This window comes from Antennarius striatus, chromosome 4 (assembly GCF_040054535.1).
Source record: "Antennarius striatus isolate MH-2024 chromosome 4, ASM4005453v1, whole genome shotgun sequence".
NCBI lineage: Eukaryota > Metazoa > Chordata > Actinopteri > Lophiiformes > Antennariidae > Antennarius > Antennarius striatus.
Window position 1 is genome coordinate 21,589,495 of NC_090779.1, and position 24,646 is coordinate 21,614,140.

The 24,646-nt window shown below is 41.7% G+C and overlaps 2 protein-coding genes across 3 annotated transcripts; both read left to right on the top strand.

The window, feature by feature from the left end:
• The first annotated feature begins 3,906 nt into the window (after positions 1–3,906).
• Positions 3,907–9,606, top strand: LOC137594101 (hyaluronidase-5-like). Of its 2 annotated transcripts, none has more exons than XM_068313354.1 (4): positions 3,907–4,357; positions 5,731–6,670; positions 7,170–7,259; positions 7,345–9,606. In XM_068313354.1, the coding sequence occupies exons 2-4, from the start codon at positions 5,744–5,746 to the stop codon at positions 7,747–7,749; spliced, it is 1,422 nt and encodes a 473-aa protein (XP_068169455.1). In that variant the 5' UTR covers positions 3,907–4,357; positions 5,731–5,743; the 3' UTR covers positions 7,750–9,606. The 2 variants fall into 2 exon arrangements, with proteins under 2 accessions (XP_068169455.1, XP_068169456.1); XM_068313355.1 differs by having other exon boundaries at positions 3,907–4,336.
• Positions 9,607–10,478: 872 nt separating this feature from the next.
• LOC137593704 (hyaluronidase-5-like) lies at positions 10,479–24,294 on the top strand. Its single transcript, XM_068312641.1, is given in 3 exon segments — positions 10,479–11,378; positions 23,703–23,792; positions 23,878–24,294. Coding segments are annotated over 3 exon segments (1,407 nt in total).
• Positions 24,295–24,646: the final 352 nt, after the last annotated feature.

Sequence of the window (24,646 nt, forward strand, 5' to 3'; positions counted from 1 at the left end):
CCTGTGTTTCTTATTCTCTTTAACAGTTCGAGTCCTGTTCTGTGTGTGTTTCCTCTCACCTGGAAAAACATGTAGCTGAGTTGATCGGCTCCAAATTGTTCACAGGTGTGATTTTGTGTGTGTGTATGTGTGTGTGTGTGTGTGTGTGTGTGTACGTGCGTGCGTGTGTGTGTGTGTGTGTCTAAACACACACACACCACGATCCACACTCCAAGATCAATCACCTCTATTGATGATGTCATTTTCAAATTGACTGGTCAGTAGGCGTTGCCTTTACACCCGACATAACCTGCTTTGGACCAGGTTAGCCGTTTAGTCAACCGTTATGAGAGGGTGCATTCTGGTACAAAACAAATCACATTTACAGGACTAAAAACCATGATTAGCGTTGAAGTTACCTCACTAACCCAAATAATGCTTCATACAACACGCCCCTAGTACCAAATTACTAAAACTTGATTTGACTTGAATCTTCCACAGTGGTGTGAGAGTACATGAGTGATAAATATGTGTGTGTGTGTGGAAGGTTTTTTCTTGTATGTGTGGAGAGTTTTTTGATAACCTAAGAGATCAGGGCAGAAGCAGATAGAGCAGAAAGTCAATGAACTGATTCCTATTGCACAAGACTGGTTGTCCAGCCAGAGTTTAAACACCAAAAACACACCTGAGCCCTCAGGTGTTCCGGATTAGTTTAGCAATGGTCCAGGAGAGTGAGTAAAGAGAGATGAATCATACAGGAAACACCAAATTACACAACTGGAGTCGTCACGGCAGTGACTGACAGTCCGCCTCTGTCTTTTGACAGGACTCCCGTCGGTGGACACACTATTTTTACAAGTGATTTATGTGTCTTTACAGGAAGTGTCTTGTGTTTGTTCAATAGAATCCCCATCTCTGGCAGCTTCCGGTGTTGTTAGTGTAGGGAGGAAGAAAAGGACGATGACAAGTTAACCACGGTTCTCTGAAACACATTCACTGGTTGGACTGGTTTATCTACAGTAAATATTTTGAAATACTGACTGAACTGAACTCACTGAACTGACGACTGAGCATATTTCCTGCCATACAATCTGTGCTCCCAGGAATCGAGAGATCTGATCAGGAGCAGCCTTGAATGGATTAAAGTTATTTTGGCAATTGTGTTCTTTATGCAAGGAAGAGACAATAAATCAATAAGTCACTATCAAAAGTTGGTACACCATTATCCAGATATCTACCACCACAGAAAGTTCACTATACCTCAAAACCCTCACAAGAAAAACCACCACCAGGTGTGCATTGTGACAACTTGAGACACTTTGACAAGTGAGGTCATATACAACATCTACCGAAAGGATGTGTCAAGGTGGACATGTCAGAAATGTCATGTTTTCTTGTGTCTGAATGCAAACCAGGCATTCTTTGCTTCATACAGCTAGAAGTAAGGTGGCTGTAATGCTCAAAAAGCATTTATGCTGTTGCAAAACCAGGTGTGTCGAAATTAAATGTTCAGAAATGAAACTCTGTGTGAGCTGAAGATATTTTCAAGGGAGGATATTTTATTTGCACTTGTGTTTGCAAGGTTTCTTCAAAGATAGAAAGAGTGTGGGTCTTGTGCAGAAATAAAGTGTATTTAATGCCTAATGTCATTTTCTTTGTTGATGTCTTTAGAAATATTTGACATTTTCAGCAGTTTGCTGTATTTGCATAAATTTTTGTTATATTACCATCAAATGATTCTCGACCACTGGTTTAAATAATAAGTACAATAATAAGTACAAATTGATTATGCAAGAATTTTGACAATTATAACTGCAATATCTACTTTAATAAAACTATGTCTTTAGCGAGACTACATCAGCAGGAATTTAACTTTAGATGTTAAATACTGTAAGACATTTTTTTGAAGCAGGGTTCAAGTCTACTTCTTGGGTGTCAAATTCAATTAGACAAGCTACAGTATACCTGAAGGTTTTACTCAGTGACAGTGTCCCACAGCAAAGAATCCAAAGGCCAACTATGTGACCAAAACCGTCTGACAAGAATCACAAGGTTCAAAACAATCTAGAAGCAACATGTCTGAGTCTGGCACCTGTCAGTGACAGCGAATGAATGAATGAATGAATGAATGAATGAATGAATGAATGAATGAATGAATGAATGAATGAATGAATATCTGCTTTGCACCATCATAACTGCAATAAATACACATTTAATAATAAATGTTATTTTATTATTATTATATTTTTAAATGAGGTATGTTTGTATTCATTGTTTAATTTCAGTTCATTCATTTTTCAGTTGGTGCCAGGTCAGCCTATCTTTTCATTTTTTGGGGCGGTTTAAGTGAGTAGTAAACACAAATAGTGTCGACTCCTCTCATGGTAGAGTTATAGATCTCATTCTAGATTATCAGTAAAGCAGCACCCAACATCTATTACATGTGAATGAAGCTCATTATGCTGATGCGTCTGTCTGTGACATACTGCTATCTGCTATCTGTTGTCTCCATCAGTGCTACCTGATGAGAAGGAATTTGGGGCAGCAGCGGTCATCAAATGATCGCAGGATTGGCAGTTCACTTCCCTATCCCGTCTATAATCCGTTATTATTATTACTATTTTTGTTATTTAAAATCAGTTTATATTTCTTTAAGTTTCATTCATTCATTGGTTCATTTGTTCATTCATTCATTCATTCAATCGTTTTTTTCTGCTTATCCAGGTCATTGTGACAGCAAAAAGTTCAAATCTTCCTCTCCTGACCCACCTACTCCAGGTTTCTTGGGGGTGTCCCAGGACATTTCCAATCATTCTGAGGGACATCCCACCCAGTCGCCCAAACCACCTCATCTGATTCCCTTCTATGTGGTTGATCCTTACAGACCCCCTTATGAATGGCTGAGTTCCTCACCATATCTCTAAAACTCAGCCCAGACACCCTGAGGGGGAAACTCATTTCAGCGTTCTTTTTCTTTTTAGTCATCATTGACCAAAGCTTGTGACCTCAGGTGAGAGTAGGAATGTAGACTGACCAGGAAATAGAGAGAGAGAGAGAGAGAGAGAGAGAGAGAGAGAGAGAGAGAGAGAGAGAGAGAGAGAGAGAGAGAGAGACTTTTGATTTTTAAAATCACATTTATTCGTGAAGTTGATATTACAAGATAGTTACGTTAACAACATCCAAGAGAGATTCACTCAAACATGAACACACATCATTCATAAATCATTCATAGCTCTGAAATAGTTCAAATCGATTCTGATTCTTGTTTGACACATTCTTCTGAAAATGGCTTCTGCACTGCAGTCAGACGAACCTTCAACCTTTTCCTTCCTGCTTTGATAAATCGCCATCTTTGCTTGGCCCAGAAGAAAGTTTAGAGAGAGAGAAAGGATCATATGCATATTTGTATGAATATTACTGATATATATAGATATGGATATACTGTATACAGTATATACTGTAGATTTACACACACACACACACACACACACACACACACACACACACACACACACACACACACACACACACACACACACACACACGTACATAAATACAACAGTTCAGTCCATTGCCTACTAAAGCTGACCAAGCCCACGACCAAATTTTCTCTATACTGTATACTTTTTGTGTCCATCCTTGGATAAGAAAAGTGTGCCACTGTATTTTTCTATTTAATTTATTTAAAAGGGACAGTGTACAGTTCAAACATAAACGTTGTCACTTAGCTTCAAGCTAATTCACATCTGCAGTCTCTTGGCAGGGTCACATTAAAAATACACGACAACAACAAAACAGTTAAAACAACATACTAATATAATCAGAACATAATAACCACAACAGCGACACACTCCTGCTTGTAACCCCCCCATCCCTCCCAAGCCTACACCCTCACCCTCCCCCCACACACACACACAAAAGGGCGTCCTGAGGACCAAGTTAGTGTTTACAAAGCTGAGCAGCTTTTTAACTAAATTTGTTAGGTGGGATTTGGAGATACTGAGAGAGATTCAGCTTCTTACAACATCAGAAAAAGCGTTCCACTGATTTGTGGCTCTTATAGAAAAAGCCGAGTTCCAGTGCGGCAAAATGGTTTGGTATAACCTCGTATGGAGGATAGTCTATTGTATTTAGCTTCATCAAGGCATTTAGGAGCGAGCTCGTCCTCACACCAGGTTGTCCATATCTAAAAGGGAAGACCTCAGGCCTGCCACTCATTCCACCCTGACAAGTTCCTGCACGTGTTCCGACTGTAATTGAGGCTCCTGCGAAAGCAAATATAAGGAGAAGCTGTTCAGGCTCAGAGAAGAGAGTGAGATAATTTTACAACTCCCAAACTTTGCATTCAAGACAGCAGGTAGGTGGACCTACAGAGCAAGTTAGTATGCTTTATTATTATGTCATTAAATAGGGGAAAAAGTTCACTGCTTTTTTCTGAAGGTTTAATCTGAAAATTTATGAGCTCCATTTCACCAGACAACATTTTTAATAATGTTTAAACAATTTTAATTTCTGACAATGCCATCAATTGAACATAAGAGTCTTGTACTTTTGTATGTCCTGTTGTTCAACATGTTTCTGACAGATTTTTAACTGATCTCTAGGTCAATAAACCCAATGAACCCAATGAATTGTACTGTAGTTTGCCGGTGGAGTTAGTTAGTGTGTGATTTGATTGGATATGGATGGCTGTGGATCAGTTTGTTATTGCTTACTTACAGTAGTACGAATGCCAGTGCTGTATGAATGTTTGCATGAATGGATGAATGTTGGTTACTGTTGTAGTCCATCAGTCTGGAAAGGTGCTATTTAAATAAGAATGGTCCATCAACAGTTAGGTATTTACATGTAATATTCATAACAGTTATCTGACTATTAAGGTAAACTTGTGAAGGCACCACATTAAAGACAGACTGAGAGACAGTTAGACCCTGATGGGTGTATTCCATCTGAAATCTGGTACATTTTCAGGGAGTTTAGAGATAGGGACAAGACCAACACAACAAAGCAATAGTACTAGAAAATGTTTGCATTTAAAATTCAAGCCAAGCTCAGAAAAGTAAGCAGACAAAATTAAGATAAAGTGAGTTAAAATATGAGAAAACTCTCCATCCTCAAACCCTGATGTACCTCAAGGCCTCACTGACAACGACTCAGTACACTTCCAGTCTTGGTTGTTCTCAGAACCTTTGACACCACTGCCCTCATTTGGTTGTATTGATGTTAATTTTAATGTCAAGAACAGACAGAATATAAGTACATATGCTTGTAAAGTGAGTGGAGTGTAATGGGCTCACTTGTAGGTTTCCGTTGGACAACCTGTAAGAGCTTGTCTGATGCTTTAGACTAAAGACTTAAGCTGCACTAATCAATTTACTATGAGGTATTAGCGGTGAGTGATATTACTCTGAGTAAAATAAAAGATCCTTCTCCATCTCTTCAGATATTAGCCAAGTTTGCTGAAGTTAGTAAATCAGCCCTTTGTCTTCATCTAATTAAAAAGACATACATCTTTACTGTAATCACAATCTGGTACTGAGTCAAATGAAAACCTTCCAACTTCATGTACTAGCTTGAAGTGAAGGTCTAATTTGCTGAATCATTAAAAAAAAAAAAAAAAAAGGAAACGAAGTCATGCATGCCAGTGACAAAATGTAATACAAAATCAAAAGAAAAGTAAAAAATATAACTGAATATAAATAGATAAATAGATTTAGATCGAGGAACTGATCTCCTCTTTTTATTGTACAGATAATAGTGCAAGATGCTTGATTCAAATCAGCCAATCTTCTACATCGTCACAATTTTGGCTCTACTGTGGTTGGTTCAGGCCTTACCGAGTACAGATCCTCCCATCCGTTCCAACATCCCCTTCGCCTTCATGTGGAATGCTCCAACTGAGCTGTGTGACATTCGCTTCGGCATACCCCTCGACCTTTCCTACTTCGATTTTGTCACCAGCACACTGAAGACAGCGACCAACCAAAGCATCTCCATGTTCTACACTGACCGTTTTGGCATCTTTCCCTATGTGAATGAAGAGACTGGTATGATGTACGATGACGGCCTGCCTCAGCTGATTGATATGTACGAGCACCGTGAGCTGGCAGAGGATGACATTGAGTACTACATCCCTGCTGACCAACCAGGCCTTGCTGTGCTTGACTTTGAGGAGTGGAGGCCACAATGGGACCGAAACTGGGGCAGCAAAGATATCTATCGACAGATTTCTATTGCAGTTGTACAAAAGAAGAATCCCTTGTTGTCCGAACAAGAGGCAGAGGACTTGGCGAAGATTGTGTTCGAACGTGCAGCCAAGAGGTACTTTGTTCGATCCATACGCATTGGCAAGAGATTGCGTCCCAAACGACTCTGGGGTTACTACCTGTACCCTGACTGCTACAACTATGACTACAACCAGGACATTGTGGGCTTCACTGGAGAGTGTCCGTATATTGAGAAAATCAGGAACGATGAACTGCAGTGGCTCTGGAATGAGTCCACAGCACTTTTTCCATCAATTTACCTTGAGCTGGTGCTGAAAGACACTCAACAAGCTCGATTGTATGTTCGGAATCGCCTAGAGGAGGCCATGAGGTCTTCAGTACTACCCAACGGATCATTTTCTATTCCTATGTATGCTTTTATTCGTCCGGTGTACAAGGACAGCACTGACGACTACATGTCAGAGGTAAGACACACCTTCTCCACTGTTCTCTCTCAGTCAGACCTTATATATAACATTTTTATGCTCTATCTAAATTGAATAGGAATATCTACTTGCTAGCATGTGTTTATGGTTCCACTTGAGAACTTGGGGAGTGCAGGGGTGTAAACTGCAGGTAACCATGGAACCAATACTGATGCTTTAAGCTGAATTTCAGGGCAAAAGGCCAATTTTACCTGTCTTGACAACCAGAGGTGGTAACTGATTCAGTACAAGATTTACTAATTGTTAGGATTTTGTTATCCAATTCCAGCTGGCTGTGAGCGAGAGGAAGGAGTACTTCCTGGACAAGTCGCCAGCTCATCGTGGGGCAATGATATGTCTTTTTAAAAAGCTTATTTACAAGAATAATCTCAGTCACTCAGTCAGGAGGTGAAATCTACTCTCTGTCTTTAATTGATCAGCTCAACTTAAGTTGTTTCCTGCTCTGTCTTTTTTTTTGTCTCTCTGGTCCGTTCGGCAGTTCGATCTCGTCAACACTATCGGAGAAGCTGCTGCTCTCGGCGCCGCTGGCATTATTTCCTGGGGAGACATGAACGTCACCAGCACAGATGTAGGATCTGACATCACTCTCAGGTTTTCTGAAAATCATAGCAATATGTTAGCAGTGATTGTCTAATAAGTGTCAAATCTTGCAGGACACCTGCTATGATGCTCGTCAGCACCTGGATCAGGTCATGAATCCGTACATAGTCAATGTCTCCAAGGCAACGCAACTCTGCAGTGAGGCACTCTGCCAGAACCAAGGCCGCTGTGTGAGGAAACAATGGGACATGGACGTCTTCCTTCACCTGGACCCCATGCGTTACCAGATCCATCGGCAGCACCATCATGGTCCTTGGACTGTGACTGGAAGCCTCTCACAGTTTGACATCGACTGGTTTGACAGCCACTTTGACTGCATGTGCTACAGCCAGATGCCATGCAGATCGGTGATGACAATCAACACCGTTGAAGAATCTTTGCTGAAGGATGGTGGCACTGACAGATCTCGCCCCCTGCTGGTGATGATACTGCTCTGCCTGATGTGTGCTGTGCTGTGAATATACAAACACAAAACAATACTGTTGCTGTATAAGATGTCTGATTGGAGGGAGTCAGAAGATAAGTTCCAAAGTTCTTGCAGTTTATTATAATTTTTTATGTTATAGTTGTTTATCTGTTTTACCTGCCTTTCCATTAATTTAGTTTAGCCAGTTTTCTCAGTCTCATTTTAACCTTTTTAGAAGGTGCCATCCTGCTCAGTCTTCTCTCTCTGCCAATGTCTTCAAGCCTTGTCTACTAGCCAATCAGCTACAAGCCAGCTCAAACCTGTGATTTGTTTCTGATTTACTTGAATATTCCAACCAGTTTTATTTTGTCTTTGCCAGACTTTTTGGCTGAGCCACTGCCTGCTGTCTATCGCACATTTGAATGTTTTTGGACTACTTGGATTATGACTTGTGCCTGTTTTCTGATTGTGCCTCAGCCTTACGTCTCTTTACCTCTGCCTGGAATCTGAACATTCCAGATTGCCTCTCTAGACACCTTAGACATTAGAAATGTCATATTGACTACCATTAAAATCACATTTTTAATCTCCCGGCCATGTAATCCGTAATGTAAGCATTTCATTGTGAAGAAATGAGGGATTTTTGACATTTTTATTGTATCCCACGAGGTTCTGCTTTTTTCCATTGTAGGCTGATGCATGAATGTCTTGATTTTGGAGCCATGTGACTCCCAGGGATCCCTAAGAGTGTTTTTGGGGCATGTGCTAGGGTTACAAGCACATACCCCATCTCTTCGGGAACACCCTCTCTTGGTAGGTTTTAGAGGACTCCCACTCAGGATGGACTGATTTCCACTCGACCTCCAGCAGATTCAAGTCTCAGTCTAGAAGTCAGGAAAGCCTTGAATTAAATCCTATGGCATACACAATATTTGCAGTAATTCAAACCTGATATAATGTATTACGTATTAAAGACAACACAACAGAAAACATATTATATTATTCAGAGATTAAGCATTTATCAGCATTTTGGGACATTTTTGTAGCTGAAGGTTTGTCCAGTCCTTCAGATCCAGATCAGATCAAATCCTGAACAGCCTCGAGTACCACTTCTTCTCTTCCTTTTGGATTTGGGCCTCAACTTCCTCCAACTGGAAGATCAAGGTCTTCTTGTTTTCCAACTCCTGCGCTTTCTATAGCAGAGTGGTCTTCAGAGACTCTGTCTCTGGGAGGAGGAATGAATTTCCTCTTTCCACTGGGTATGGTAGCTTCTGGACTCCTGTTCCTTCTACATCAGCGCGTGTTTGAGCTCTAGTTGGTCCTTAATGAGAGACAGCTTCTCCTCCTGGCAGTTCACCTCACTGGTCTGAAAGAGAAGTTCAGCCTCTTTTGTGTGTTGCTGTCCGTTGGGGTGACGGTGGGGCTGGGTTTCACACCCAGTTCATCAAAACATAAACACACCTTTTATTAGAGCCTTTGATGTGTTGTTGCGAGGATAGTAGTTTGCACCAGAATACCCTGATTTTCACTCATTCATTCATTCATTCATTCATTCATTCATTCATTCATTCATTCATATTTAAGAAGGAGATGGAGGTGGATAGCGCATGTCCTCAGAAAGATGACTACGTGAGAACAGCACTATACTGGACACCAGGGGGCAGAGAAAACGGGCAGGCACAAAGATTCCTGGTGTAGAACAGTGGCGGGAGAGATGAAAGTAATGGGACATACACTCTTGCCCAAAACAGGCAAGAGTGGAGGTCTTTTGTTACTGTCCTACAAGTCAGTTTGACATGAAAGACAGTGAGAAGATGAAAAAGAATAAACCATCTTGCCAGAAACCTGGGATCTCTTTCATCACAAATTTTGATCCTCCAAATACTTATTTGTGTTGCAATTTCACGCACATGCCCCTTTCACATGAAAAGAATAAAGCACAGTGACACATTAAAGTCAAAGCAAGGAATTCTTTATATTGCATGCACTATCAGAACATCAGCCAAAATCGACTAAAGCTTGAAGAATAATCAGAAATTTCTAGGAGGTATGATATCATGTAATTGATATCACTTTATCTTTAATACAAATACATATTTGTCCTTGCATTTTCACACAAGGCACATTTTCTTTTATGCAAAAACACAAATCATTGCCTGCCATCCTTAAGATCGCACCTAAGCCAAATGTATGTCATTTATCTGCATAAGCCATTCGGCCATACTAGAAACAAAAGATATTACATGAAATTTCTCCTGAAATCAAAAATTGATAAATAACACGATACAGTGGAAAACATTAAAAACAACAATTTTGAGGCATTGGATTTAGAATGGAAGCCTTTTAATCTGTAAATAATAATGTAAAATAAAGTATTTCAAAGCTTTTCAGTTGACCAAAATGGCCATGATGGAGACAAGTGGTACAACAGATTTACACAGTGTATGATTGATATATTGAATATGCTGAAGTTAAAAATGACAAAATCACCAAAAAAAATCTAGAGAGGATTAATTATGTATTTGTTAGAATGCATGTCCACTCTTTGCTAAATATTTGTATTCCTAATACATGCATGCTACGTGCTAGTGTAGTCTAACAGATATTGTTTCAAATGTCTGTTTAATATTTGCTAGGGTGGAATGGGAAATAATTATTTGGATAAGGTCACTGACCTCTAAGCATAGCTTGTTTGTGAACTGATCTGTTTCTTTTTCACATATAGGAGTGCAAAACAAAATGAGGCTTCGTTTTAATCAATGTATCATTGTAACGCTTGCAATGTCTACTCTAGTTGAGGCATTAGACTACAAAACAGATCCTCCAATCCGTGCCGGCAATCACTTTGCCTTTATGTGGAATGCTCCAACTGAGCTCTGTGAATCCCGATTCAACTTGCCCCTCAACCTTATCTACTTTGACTATATCACAAGCCCATTGAGGACAGCAGTCAACCAAACCCTCTCGATGTTCTACATTGATCGTTTTGGTATACATCCCCGCATTGAGCTTCACAAAAATCTAAGCATAGCTCATATTATTCATGGTGGCCTACCTCAGGTGATAAACATGACTGAGCACCTTCTGCTGGCAGCGAGTGACATTGACAACTATATCCCTCCTAACCATGCGGGCCTTGCTGTGCTTGACTTTGAGGAGTGGAGGCCACAATGGATCAGAAACTGGAGACCAAAAGATGTCTATCGAAGGCTGTCTATAGAATATGTTTACAAAAGGTACAGTTCATTGTCTGAAAGAGAGGCAACGGAAATAGCAAAGGCTGAGTTTGATCAAGCAGCCAAGACTTACTTTATTGACTCGATACGCCTTGGTAAGAGACTTCGTCCCGATCGACTCTGGGGTTACTATCTGTTCCCCGACTGCTACAATTATCAATACAAGAATCCAAAAAATTTTGAAAGCTACACAGGCGAGTGTCTGGACCTCGAGAAATTGAGGAACGATAACCTGAAGTGGCTCTGGAATGAGTCCACAGCAATTTATCCATCAATCTACCTTGAGCTGGTATTGAAAGACACCATACAAGCTCGACTGTATGTTCGAAATCGCCTTGAGGAGGCCATGAGGTCTTCGGTACTTGCTGAGAGAAACTTGTCTATCCCTGTGTATGCCTTCATTCGTCCGGTGTACAAGGATTTCACTGACACATACATGTCAGAGGTAAGACACACTTGCACCACTGTTCTCTCTGTCATACCTAACATATAACTGTTTTTTTTTACCCTATGAATTTGAATAGGAATACCAGATTGGCTAGCATGTTTATAGTTCCACAGGGGAATATGGGGAGTACTGGTGTGTAAACTGCAGAAATAATACTGGTGCTTTAAGCTGGACTTAAAGCACCAGTATTGTTTCCACGGTTACCTAGAGGCCTATTTTACCTGTCTTGACAACCAGAAGCAGTAACGGATTCAGCACCAGATTTAATATCTGGTTTGGATTTTAAAGCTTCCATAGCGGAAACCAAGTTTCAGGCTAATCCTAACATTAAAGAATTTAATCTAGCCATGAGTCAAATACACATAGTAAAGTAATAAATGGGAAACAACTAAATTAATTTTAGAGAGTTAAGGGATAATTGGACGTCAGGTTGTTGTTGGTCAAAATAAAAAATAAAAAAAGTAGTCTTGTGTTAATATATTTTAAGTCTTCTGAAAAAGCAAATGTAGAAGAAGAACCTCAGTCAGTAGGTGAAATCTGCTCTCCATCTTGTTGAATCAATCAGCTCAACTGAAGTTGTTTTCCTGTTCTAATCGTTAGTTTTTGGTCTGTCTGTTTTGTTTGGCAGTTTGATCTCGTCAACACTATCGGAGAAGCTGCTTCTCTTGGCGTGGCTGGCGTTGTTTCCTGGGGAGACATGAATGTCGCTCGTTCGGAGGTAAGATCCAACATCACTGACATCAGGTTTTCTGAACATCATAACAATATGTTACAACGTGTCACTGTCTTTTTATCAAATCCTGTAGGGCTCCTGCAATGATGCTCGACGTTACCTGAATGAGATTTTGAATGCGTACATACTCAATGTCTCCACTGCAGTGCAAATCTGCAGTGAGTCGATCTGTCAGAACCAAGGCCGCTGTTCAAGGAAAATATGGGACTCGGACACCTACCTCCACCTGAACAAAACGGAATACCAGATCCATCGGGGGCCCACAAATGATACCTGGGTTGTGAGTGGGAAGCTCACACAGTTTTACATCGACTGGTTTGACAGCAACTTTGACTGCATGTGCTACACCAAGAAGCCATGCAGATTGATTGCTACAGCCTCAGGGCGCAGTTTAGTCGCTAACAGATCTATCCTCCTGCTAATGATGCTGACCTTGTATGTTGTGCTGTTCCACTAAAAGCTCAAAATTCTCTTCATAATATTAAGTGGGGGCGGCACGGTGGCGCAGTAGGTAGCACTGTCGCCGCACGCCAAGGCGTTTCCGGGTTCACGTCCCACTCTGTGTGGAGTTTGCATGTTCTCCCCGTGTCTGCGTGGGTTTTCTCCGGTTTCCTCCCACCCCAAAAAACATCAATTTAGGTTAACTGGCCTGTCCCAAACTGACCGTAGGTGTGAGTGTCAATGCTTGTCTATGTGGGTGTCTATGTGTGGCTCCGCGGTGCACTGAGTGGCGGGCAGCTCCTGCTTGGTGCGCCCCAAATGAGCAACTTGTAAGGGGGACGGCGCCTTGCGGAAGGGTGCCTCGACAGTGCTCCGAAGGTCAGCTGACACCTCCCACTGTCAGCTCACCTTCGGGTGTTTTTTAGGGCGGGAGCGGGAACTGAACCCTGATCTCAGAACATTGGATGACCTGCTCTACCGTGCGCTCTACCACTGAGCCACCACCGCCCAAAAGCCACTGCCGCCCCAATTTCTCTGGATTTCTTTCAGAGAAAACAATCAATCAACCTTTATTTGTATAGCACTTAATCACATTAAAGACATCAATCTATCGAACCATCCTGAACTGGATTTAGATCATAATCTTAATCCAGTTCACAAGTTTATTTTAGTTTAGTTTAATTTACCATAACAATGTAGTCCTTTAACCATCAGAAATATAACCTTGCAATGTTGCAATGTTTGAAGCCAGTGATAATGAAAATGTTTAAGAACAAGGGAGATGTGCAGAGTTGTGGCAACTACAGAGGAATAAAGCTGATGAGCCATACAATGAAGTTATGGGAGAGAGTAGTGGAAGCTAGACTAAGGGCAGAAGTGAACATTTGTGAGCAGCAGTATGGTTTCATGCCAAAAAAAGAGTACTACAGATGCAGTATTTGCTTTGAGGATGTTGATAGAGAAGTACAGAGAAGGCCAGAGGGAGCTGCATTGTGTTTTTGTAGATCTGGAGAAAGCTTATGACAGGGTGCCCAGAGAGGAACTGTGGTATTGTATGAGGAAGTCTGGAGTGGCAGAGAAGTATGTAGAGCGGTGCAGGACATGTATGAGGACTGTAAGACAGTGGTGAGGTGTGCTGTAGGTGTGACAGAGGAGTTCAAGGTGGAGGTGGGACTGCATCAGGGATCAGCTCTGAGCCCCTTCTTGTTCGCTGTGGTGATGGACAGGCTGACTGACGAGGTTAGACAGGAATCTCCATGGACTATGATGTTTGCAGATGACTTTGTGATCTGCAGTGAGAGCAGGGAACAGGTGGAGGACAAGCTAGAGAGGTGGAGGTTTGTCCTGGAAAGGACAGGAATGAAGGTTAGCCGCAGTAAGACAGAGTACATGTGTGTGAATGAGAGGGACCCAAGTGGAAGAGTGAGGTTACAGGGAGAAGAGATCAAGAAGGTGGAGGATTTTAAGTACTTAGGCTCAACAGTCCAGAGCAATGGAGAGTGTGGAAAAGAAGTGAAGAAGCGTGTACAGGCAGGATGGAAAGGATGGAGGAAATGTCAGGTGTGATGTGTGATAGAAGAGTTTCAGCTAAAATGAAAGGAAAGGTACAAAACTGGTGAGACCAGCGATGTTGTTTGGTCTAGAGACAGTGTCACTGAGGAAAAGACAGGAGACAGAGCTGGAGGTAGCAGAGATGAAGATGCTGAGGTTCTCTCTGGGAGTGACCAGGAAGGATAGGATCAGGAATGAGTACATCAGAGGGACAGCACATGTTAGAGGTTTTGGAGATAAAGTCAGAGAGGCCAGACTGAGATGGTTTGGACATGTCCAGAGGAGAGATAGTGAATATATTGGTAGAAGGATGCTGAGTTTTGAACTGCCAGGCAGGAGGCCTAGAGGAAGACCAAAGAGGAGGTTTATGGATGTAATGAGGGAAGACATGAAGGTAGTTGGTGTGAGAGAAGAGGATTCAAAGGACAGGGCTAGATGGAGGAAATTGATTCGCTGTGGCGACCCCTGAAGGGAAAAGCCAAAAGGAAAAGAAGATAATAAAAATGTTTTTAATGTTGTTCTTGCTTTCTTCTGTAAAAATGCTGTTTTTTCTTAGTTGGTAATTGGATTCATTAATCTGTATTTGTGATTGTAGATTTTGAGGTAAATTGTTATTGGCTGCTTTATACATACGTTGTACAGGTTTATAAAGCCCATTCTTCAGCTGTCGAGCTTGTTTAGCGATATCAGCATTCTTTTTGGTGAGATTCTCATTGATGTAGACGTCTTTTCCTTGCAGTTTAGGGCCTCGTTTCAGAAGAGCAATTTTGAACTTGCGGTTGTAGAACTTTATCAGCACTGCAGGTGGTCTCCTACCTCCAGATGGTAGTGGGTAACAATCTAGTCCGGCTCGATATTAATCTCCAGGTCCCTCAGTTGAGTAATCACCTGTTGTTCCACCGACTCATAATCAGTGCTGTGTACATCTTCCTCTCCTCTGGTCATGGCGTGAGCATAATTTCTCGGCCTAAGTTTGATGCCGGTGATGATCACATCATTTATTCAAATGCTTTGCTCAAATTCCTTCATTCTTTTGATAGACTTTCAGACCCTTTTCCCGTTCACATCTCCCCACATAATTATCTCTAATTTACAATATTCTGTTTGCTCAATCCATAAAGAAGTTTTATTGTAAGTTTTGTCAGGAACTACTTTTCTGGATGTGACTCAGGTGACCCAAAATGATGCATAATCCTTTTTTTCATTCTCATGTTTGATTTTTTTAATACAGACAAATGATTCAATACATTTTCTGAGCTTCTACCCCATGTTTTGCAAGAAGTTGCTTCTCATTTCTTAAACAACTATTTCAAAAGACACAAGCTGTGGCTAAGGAAATGACGTTAGTCAGTTTGAGAAGGATCAAATCGTTGGGAAGCATCAAGCAGAAACTACTATAACAAAGTTAAAAACTGTCCCAACGCATTATTAAAAATTGGAAGATAGTGGAGACCATTGTCTTCAAGGAAGAAATGCGTCCAGAAAAACTCCCTAAATTATTGTGATCGGCGATCACTTAAACGTTTGGTGAAATCAACTCAAAGAAAAACAACAGTACAATTCAGGGCAATGTTGAAAAGTAAAAGTACACTACAGAACATTTCCACAGGTACAGTGCAAAGGGAACTCAAGGGATTGGGACTGACCGGCTGTGCAGCCTTAAAAAAACCACTAATCAGTGAGGCTATCTGGAAAACAAGGATTCAGTTTACTAAGAGGTCCAACAAAAATGTTCGAGTTGTGGCCTTTTTTATTGATGATGACTTTTTTTGGGCCAGGGAAAATCTCAGGGATAACCCGAGATTTTCATCATTTCAATAAAAACTATCGAACGAAATATGTCAAATACTACATCCACAAAGACGCAAAATTGTGTTTTAATGTTCATTCCAATACTATTTATTTCTCTAGTTTCAATTTTGTTCTTATATAGCCCAGATTCACAATGTCTCAAAGGGCTTTACAATCTGCACATGGGTGATATCCCTCTGACCTTTGTGCACTGCGAGTGTAACTGGCGCAAGACCTAGGGGACTCTGGACCGGCTCATACGATGCACAGGCCAAATACACTGCGAATCGGTGGTTGTGTACTGTGGATCAACAGCGGAGCACAAGGATTAATGTCCTCACAAGTAAGTCATTTTATTAATCGATACAACATAAAAAAAACATTTAAATGTTCACCAATAAAAGAAACAACCAATAATCTGCAAAACAACAAATAAACAATGGTACAATAAAAGCAAATAAATGAATATTTATCAAAATAATTTAACTGGAACATAAATTAAGGATTACCAAAATATCACACCCATACAAACACCCCAACGTAACGACACACACTCGTCAGAAACACACAACCAACTCCACCAACAAGCGCTCTCCATCCACCAGTCATCCCGAACACAGAACAGACATCTCCCACTCATCCACACCTGGACAGCCACAACCCAGAGAGCCATCAAATGTTTCTACGGTACCTGCGGATCAACAGCGGAGCACAAGGATTAACGTCCTCACCAGTAACAAGTCGTTTTATTAATGACTCGCGCCAATAAAGCTTGTGAAGATGCCGCTCCCCTAGATCCCCAGGAGCGCGCTAGCGCCACCCACTGACTTGGCGTTGCAAGTGCATCCCAGTCACATCCCAGTCTAACATAACTCTCAACAACGTCTCAAAAAAATAAAGGGGGTGCTTATTTCCTATTCAAAACTTAACTGATTCTCATCCCCACTACACGAGCAGTACGACCCTCACATCGGATATGGAACAACTCCCCCCAAAACCCTTTTAACAGGGGGGAAAATGGATGGGAGACACCTCAGGAAGACTGCAGAGGAGGGACCCCTCTTCCAGGAGTGGACAGACGAAGCAATAGATATCGCATGTACAGATTAACAACACAATGGTAATAATGACAGTAACAATTACAATAATAAATCTCACTTCACGGAAAGATAGAGCCGTTTTGTTTTGAGCCTGTATTGCTGGAATATATTTTATATTTTTTATTGATAATGTATTTATTACAAAAATATAAACAGATGTCATATAGTGTTTCATTAATAAACTATTTGTTATTGGTGGGGTTACGACCCACAAGCAGAACACCAGAAGAGAAGTTCATAGTTTAACAAAAAACAAAAGTTGCTACAACAGCTTTCAGGTGAACGAACAAGGAACAGACCAACAGGCAAAAACCAGGAAACTAATAAAATCTCAAAAAGAAAGCTAAGGAGTACAAAGGGTTGGTGACAATCTGGCAGTACACTGAGGTCTGAGCTGTGTTTAAGTAGGTAGAGCCTGATTGGAGATGGGAAGCAGGTGGCTGTAGCAACACAGGTGACCGGAATGAGTGGATTGAGTGGGAGCGAACCGTGGGTACAGAGGACAGGAGGGAAAACTTCATTAAAAATAAATATATAGTCTATTATAAAAACATCATATAGTGTTTTACAGATAAATTACTCATTAAAAACAAATATGTAGTCTTTTATTCATGGTCTATTATAAAAAAAATAGCATAGTCTTAAATGAAATATTCAAACAAATATTATATTGTGATTTTGATAAACTGTGTTTTATTCATAGTCTATTATAAGCAAATTTCATGAAGTGTTTTATTGATAGACTAAACTATTATAAACAAATATAGTGTTTTATTGGTCTATTTATTGTAAAAACAATTTACTATGTGGTGTTTTAGAGACATACAATTTAAAATGATTACATTTACAGTGTTTTAGTGACAACTTATATATAATAAGTAATATATAATGTTTTATTGATTAATGATTTTTAACACATAGTGTATTTTCTCTTTATGATTAACAAATACAGTACAGTGATTTATGGATAAATTTAATTTAATTTAATTTAATTTAATATACTGTTTTGATCCCCGAAGGGAAATTAAGATGAACCATAAATAAACTATTGATAAAAAACAAATATACTGTTTTATGGGTAGTCTATAACAAACAAATATTGTTTAATTGATCTTTACATTTCCCAGTTTGGGTTGAATAAAGTATATCTATCTATTACAAAAAATTTCATACAATGCTTTATTGGTAACCCATCTGATCTATGTCATACAGCCTGCGCTTTGATCTGTGGTCTTTGTTAAAGGCATACCCACAAAATTACTTACATACTGAGGGACACGTGCAATTATAATATAGATGGAAAGAATCATCTGTAAATATTCTTCTATATTGGATCACATGAGATGTATAGATAAACTGATAACAGGGAGCTCAGGAGACCAACATCTTCTTCCACTTTCGCAGGTCACGGGTGTTCCTGGAGCCTGGACTTATGGGTGAGAGGCAGGGAACACTCTGGGCACAACGCCGGTGCACTGCAGAGCCACACAAAAGACAAACAACCACTCACGCACGCACTCACACCTACAGGCAATTTGGAACCAACCAATCCACCTGAAACACATGTTTTTGGAGGTGGGAGGAGGCCGGAGATCCCAGAGAGAACCCACACAGACAAGGGGAGAACATACAAACACCACAGAGAACAGGAACTGAACCTGGAACCGTTTTGCTGCGAGCCGACAGCGCTACCCACTGCGTCGACGTGCCACCCCATTACAAATCAACTGGCATCAAATCAACTTGTGTCTGTAAATGTGCAGCTAGCTCTAATTTATCAAATATGTTTTTTTTAATATGTCTGTACTGGTGTTTGGAACAGAAGAATATTATCCAGCTCTGTCCCATCCTGGGTATTTTGGTTGCCGTGGAGGCCTGGCTCATGTCCACCAATCAGGGGGTGGTGATCCTGGACCTCCCAGTACATCAGTCTCATTCCAGGGCACAGCCCTGGGAGCAGCTGGAAGAAGGTCAGGCTGTCCAGCAGCACAGCCTCAGTTTCCGTGTTGGACCATTGTTTCTTAATGAATGGGGATGTCTAATTACTGGAACAGGAACTGAGGTTGCCAGTGTTCTGTACAAAAGATTTGAACACGCAAGTTTTGGTGCCAGAAGAAAAAATGAAGGGCAAATAGATAATTAGAGTACAATGTGGTTTACATACAGAGTCCTTTCGGTGAGTTTGTGATGAACGAGAATGTTTTTTATTATCCAGACCATGAATCTGCGAGGCGTGTTCAGTTTTGATCCTTCCTTTGATGAAATAAAAATGTTTAGAAATAATTACAAGTTGGGAAGGTGGGGGACTCATCATTTACACCAACAACCGTTGGTGTAACCACGGCCATGTATCAGTGAAGGCGGTTGTACGTTGCCCTAACCTAGAACTGCTGGCCGTTAGCATACGGCCATACTATTTACCTCGGGAGTTAAGTCACGTGATCTCCCTCTGTGTTTACATCCCTCCATGGGCCAACACATGCAAGAAGATCACTAGTGTCGTGGCCACAAAGCCAGGACCAGAACTGAGGAGGGAGGGGTGCAGAGGGCCAATGACCTGAATGTCTTTTTCAATAGGTTCAACCAGGCCCCCCTGCACCAACCCCTATCACCCTCCACCCTCAAGACCTCAGCAGCAGCTCACCAGCCTCACACCCATCCCATGCCCCCTCTCCTCCTCCAAGGCAGCAAAGTGGCCCCTACCCACACCCCCACCACATACCCCTCCCCCCAGGCCCGCCCTCCTCCATCCAACCTCCCGACATAGCCTCAACTCATCTCTAGTTACAGAGTAGTTTTCAAGTGTCTTTAATACCATCCAGCCCTGTATACCGTAGGACAAACTCTCACAAATGCGAGCAGACCCCGCCCTGGTTGTCTGGATCCATGACTACCTCACCAACAGACCACAGTTCGTCAGGCTAAAGGATTCCACGTCTGATACTGTGGTCAGCTGCATCGGTGCTCCACAGGGGACTGTCTTGTCCCCAATCCTCTTCACCCTGTACACGGCGGACTTCTGCTACAACTCAGAACTGTGTCACAACCAGAAGTTCGCAGATGACATAGCCATTGTGGGATGTATCAGGGACAATGAGGAGGAGGAGTATAGATGCGTGGTGATGGACTTTGTTGACTGATGTCACAGCAACAGTCTGCAGCTCAACACCTCCAAAACTAAAGAGCTGGTCATTGACTTCAGAAGGGGCAGACCCCAACCTAGACCAGTTCTGATAGGAACGGAGGAGGTGGAGATTGAGCAGACCTATAAATATCTTGGGCTGTTGCTAGACAACAAGCTAGACTGGACCAGCAACACGAGGCAGCTGTATACGGAAACACAGAGCAGGATGTACTTTCTTAGGAGGCTGAGGGCATTCAACATTTGCAGGAAGCTCCTGTGGATGTTCTATCAGTCTGTGGTCGCCAGCGTCCTGTCTTACGCTGTGGTGTGTTGGGGAGGGAGTGTGACCAAGGCAGATCTCTCCAGGCTGGAAAAGCTGATCAGGTGGGCCGGCTCTGTGGTCAGGATGAAGCTGGACCTTCTGGCAACGGTGGCGGAGAAGAGAATATTGGACAAACTGCTGGACATCATGGACAATGTCAGCCACCCTCTGCACACCGTTACCAACAACCAGAGGAGCCTAAGAAACCTGAGCAGCCAGAGGCTGCGCCTCCCAACATGCCAACAGACTGAAGAACTCCTTTATCCCCCGAGCCATTAAATTGCTCAACTCCTCTCTGGGGGAGGTGAAGAAAAAGACAGTCCGCACCAGGGCGGAGGGATGACAATAAATAAATAAATAAATTTACCAAACAATGTAAACAATACACACACTGCCTATGCCTATCCATGTCTATTTATTCATGCCTTTTATTCCTTAGGTCATTTATGTCTCTGTATTTGTGTATTCTCTTTATTTAGTGGGTTATTATTATTTATATTCTCTCTATCTGGTGGGTTATTTATTTATTACTGTTTCTTTTTGGTGTTGGCATTACTTTCTGTGTGTCTTTTCTTTCTGTGTACTCACTGTGCTGTGTGTAATGTGACAGAGGAATTAATTTCCCTGATGGAACCTCCTGAAGGGATGAATAAAGTCCTACTCTACTCTCTCTACTCGCTCTCTCTACTAAGATCGTCCAAATATCGGTCTTGTTCCAAGATTATGATGTTGTGACGTGAATTTAGATGTCAGATGGTTTGATGACCGTGATAAAACACAGCTGATTAATTTTGATGCTCCCTTGACTGGCTGGAATTCTACTTGCATCTGAACATGGTACTGCTAAAGTACTGTTTTTCTATTTTATTTTTGTTTATCATTTTGGCAACTAAATTAAAACAATATTCATCCATTCATCTATTCTTCCATCTTCAGCTGCTTATCCAAATCCAAGTCGCACTTACACTTGAGTCTATAGTAGCTGAATTGCAAGCGAGAAGCAGGGTATACCTTGGACAAGTCGCCTGTTTATCACAGGGCCACACAGACAGTCTAACACTCACACTCACACCTACAGGCAATGTGGTGTCACAAACCCACCGACGTTACATGTTTTTGGAGGTGGGGGGAAGCTGGATAACCCAGAGAGAACCCACCCACACAGGGAGAACATACAAACTCCACACAGAAAGGAATCGAACCCAGAACCCTCCAACTATGAGGCGACAGTGCTGCCTACATCTCTCCTCACATCTCTCTTTTTCTCAACATGAAATTGATTGATTGAATTATCTGAAGTTTAAAAGATTTGTAATCATATCTATATCTACAGTATTAAAATATGTCATGAACGCACAAAAACATGAGTGAGAAAGGAAAACGCTATAAACTAATACCGACTGTTTCTTCATACCTAACATTCTATAAACAGTGAAGTCAGTACTCTAAACTCAGCGGTTTGAAGTTCATTTCTTTAAAGTTTTTTTAAAAATGCACCTGATATGTCAACATGTCCACTAATCAAATTCATAGTCATGTCAGAAGGTCAGAACAAGCTCCGCCCCTCTCTGAGGTCCGACTTCAGCAGCGTGTCCCCCCAATGGGGTAAGAAGCGGAGTTGGGCATCTCCCGGCGCACAGTGTTGAACGGTGACAGCTCCAACTCGGTGGTGGGGCATTCGTTATCGCTGTCGCTGGCGGCGGTGGCGGGTGAACCGTGCAAGCCACACTCATCACAGCAGCAACAACAACAGTCCAGGAACGCTCTGGTGAACAGCTGGCACAGGAAGAACAGCAACACCGGCGTCACCGCAGACTTACAGAAGAGCAGCAGTTGGCTGACCAGCTGCAGGATACTCAGAGTCACCCTGAGAATGCTGGCGGCCATTTAGGCATTATATTTAGAAATAGTGAAAAAAGGACAGAACTGTAAGAATCAAATTTGGGTCACCTGCAAAACAATCAACCATCACTGGGCTTGCACTAGGAGGTAGTATGACTAAGCCACTGTGGCTCAGTGTAAAAGAATTGAGTAAGCCACAAAAAGCCACACTCTGTGTCCAAGATAGCGGCTGGCTGTAATAGCAAGTAAAACTTACAAGTAAACATTGACTAATACCAAGAATCAAATTTATTAAAATCAAAGTGTCTAAGTCAAAGTTAAAATGTCTTGTAGTACAAGTAAAACTTACAAGTAAACATTGAGCAATATTTTGTATGGCTGTATGTTCACATAGTGAATGCAAGTTTTCAATTGAGAGTGTAAAACCACACTTGACATAGGGGGGTGTGGGGGGATACCCCCCTGCATGGGGGATCGGAGGGCTCCCCCGGGAAATTTTTTAGAAAATGGGGTTGTTTTCCTGCATTCTGGTGCATTCTGAGGGCAAAATCTTCTGTTCAGTTTACCTACAAAAATACACTAAAGTCAACAGTTCAAGCTGAACTATCTTTATTTCTGTCCTACTTTATGCAGGTATAAATGTGATATTCAACAATTGAAAACTTGCATTCATTTACCTTCTGATCGGTCTGTCACAACTCCTAACCCCTCTCAGCATTCACAATTTGTTGTTCAATTAGAATTTTAATGCAATATCTACTATAGAACACTCTATTCTCATTTTCTTTCAATCGATCGTCCTCGCCTTGTCGTACACCAATTCGCGGGTTTAGCTTGTAAAAAAAGAATCTTTTTGTTTTTCATTGGACGAGAGGAGGTCATGACCCGAGTGCATATTTAATGATCGGGAGCTTTTGCGTCACTTCGGGTATTTCCGTCGGCTATTTCCGTTGGCTATTTCCGTCGGCATGCTTCAGCTAAATTCCGTCGGCATGCGGAAATAGAGACGCCGGCGGAAATAGCGGCGCTAGCGAGCGAAAAAGTATTAAGTTTTAGCCTTTTTTCCATAAAAATAAGAACGTCACTGTGGCTACACAGTCTAAAAACCTTTTAGCCAATCTGGAATTTACTTCGCCTACGGCGAATGGCTAGCGCAAGCCCAGCATCATGTTTCATCAGATATACTTTCCTGGTTTAAATCAGATCCTGTGTTCAGCCGACAGTGTGTGCAAATCCTGACAAGTCGCCAGCTCATTGTGGGGCAATGATATGTCTTTTGAAAAAGCTTATTTACAGGAATTATCTCAGTCAGGAGGTGAAATCCACATTGTGGTTCTCTCTGTCTTTAATTGATCACCTCAACTTAAGTTGTTTCCTGCTCTGTCTTTTTTTTTTGTGTCTCTGGTCCGTTCGGCAGTTCGATGTCGTCAACACTATCGGAGAAGCTGCTGCTCTCGGCGCCACTGGCATTATTTCCTGGGGAGACATGAACGTCACCAGCACAGATGTAGGATCTGACATCACTCTCAGGTTTTCTGAAAATCATAGCAATATGTTAGCAGTGATTGTCTAATAAGTGTCAAATCTTGTAGGACACCTGCTATGATGCTCGTCAGCACCTGGATCAGGTCATGAATCCGTACATAGTCAATGTCTCCAAGGCAACGCAACTCTGCAGTGAGGCACTCTGCCAGAACCAAGGCCGCTGTGTGAGGAAACAATAGGACATGGACGTCTTCCTCCACCTGGACCCCATGCATTACCAGATCCATCGGCAGCATGGACAGCAGCATCCAGTCACATCATGGACTGTGACTGGAAGCCTCTCACAGTTTGACATCGACTGGTTTGACAGCCACTTTGACTGCATGTGCTACCACCAGATGCCAAGCAGATCGGTGATGACAAACAACACCGTTGAAGAATCTTTGCTGAAGGATGGTGGCACTGACAGATCTCGCCCCCTGCTGGTGATGATACTGCTCTGCCTGACGTGTGCTGTGCTGTGAATATACAAACACAAAACAATACTGTTGCTGTATAAGATGTCTGATTGGAGGGAGTCAGAAGATAAGTTCCAAAGTTCTTGCAGTTTATTATAATTTTTTATGTTATAGTTGTTTATCTGTTTTACCTGCCTTTCCATTAATTTAGTTTAGCCAGTTTTCTCAGTCTCATTTTAACCTTTTTAGAAGGTGCCATCCTGCTCAGTCTTCACTCTCTGCCAATGTCTTCAAGCCTTGTCTACTAGCCAATCAGCTACAAGCCAGCTCAAACCTGTGATTTGTTTCTGATTTACGTGAATATTCCAACCAGTTTTATTTTGTCTTTGCCAGACTTTTTGGCTGAGCCACTGCCTGC

What these genes read in the sequence shown, in the direction of transcription:
- LOC137594101 (XM_068313354.1), top strand. Translation starts at nt 5,744, where the DNA reads ATGCTTGATTCAAATCAGCCAATCTTCTACATCGTCACAATTTTGGCT. An exon ending in CTGACGACTACATGTCAGAG is followed by an intron (nt 6,671 to 7,169) that starts GTAAGACACACC and finishes TCCGTTCGGCAG; the next exon opens with TTCGATCTCGTCAACACTAT. An exon ending in TGAACGTCACCAGCACAGAT is followed by an intron (nt 7,260 to 7,344) that starts GTAGGATCTGAC and finishes CAAATCTTGCAG; the next exon opens with GACACCTGCTATGATGCTCG.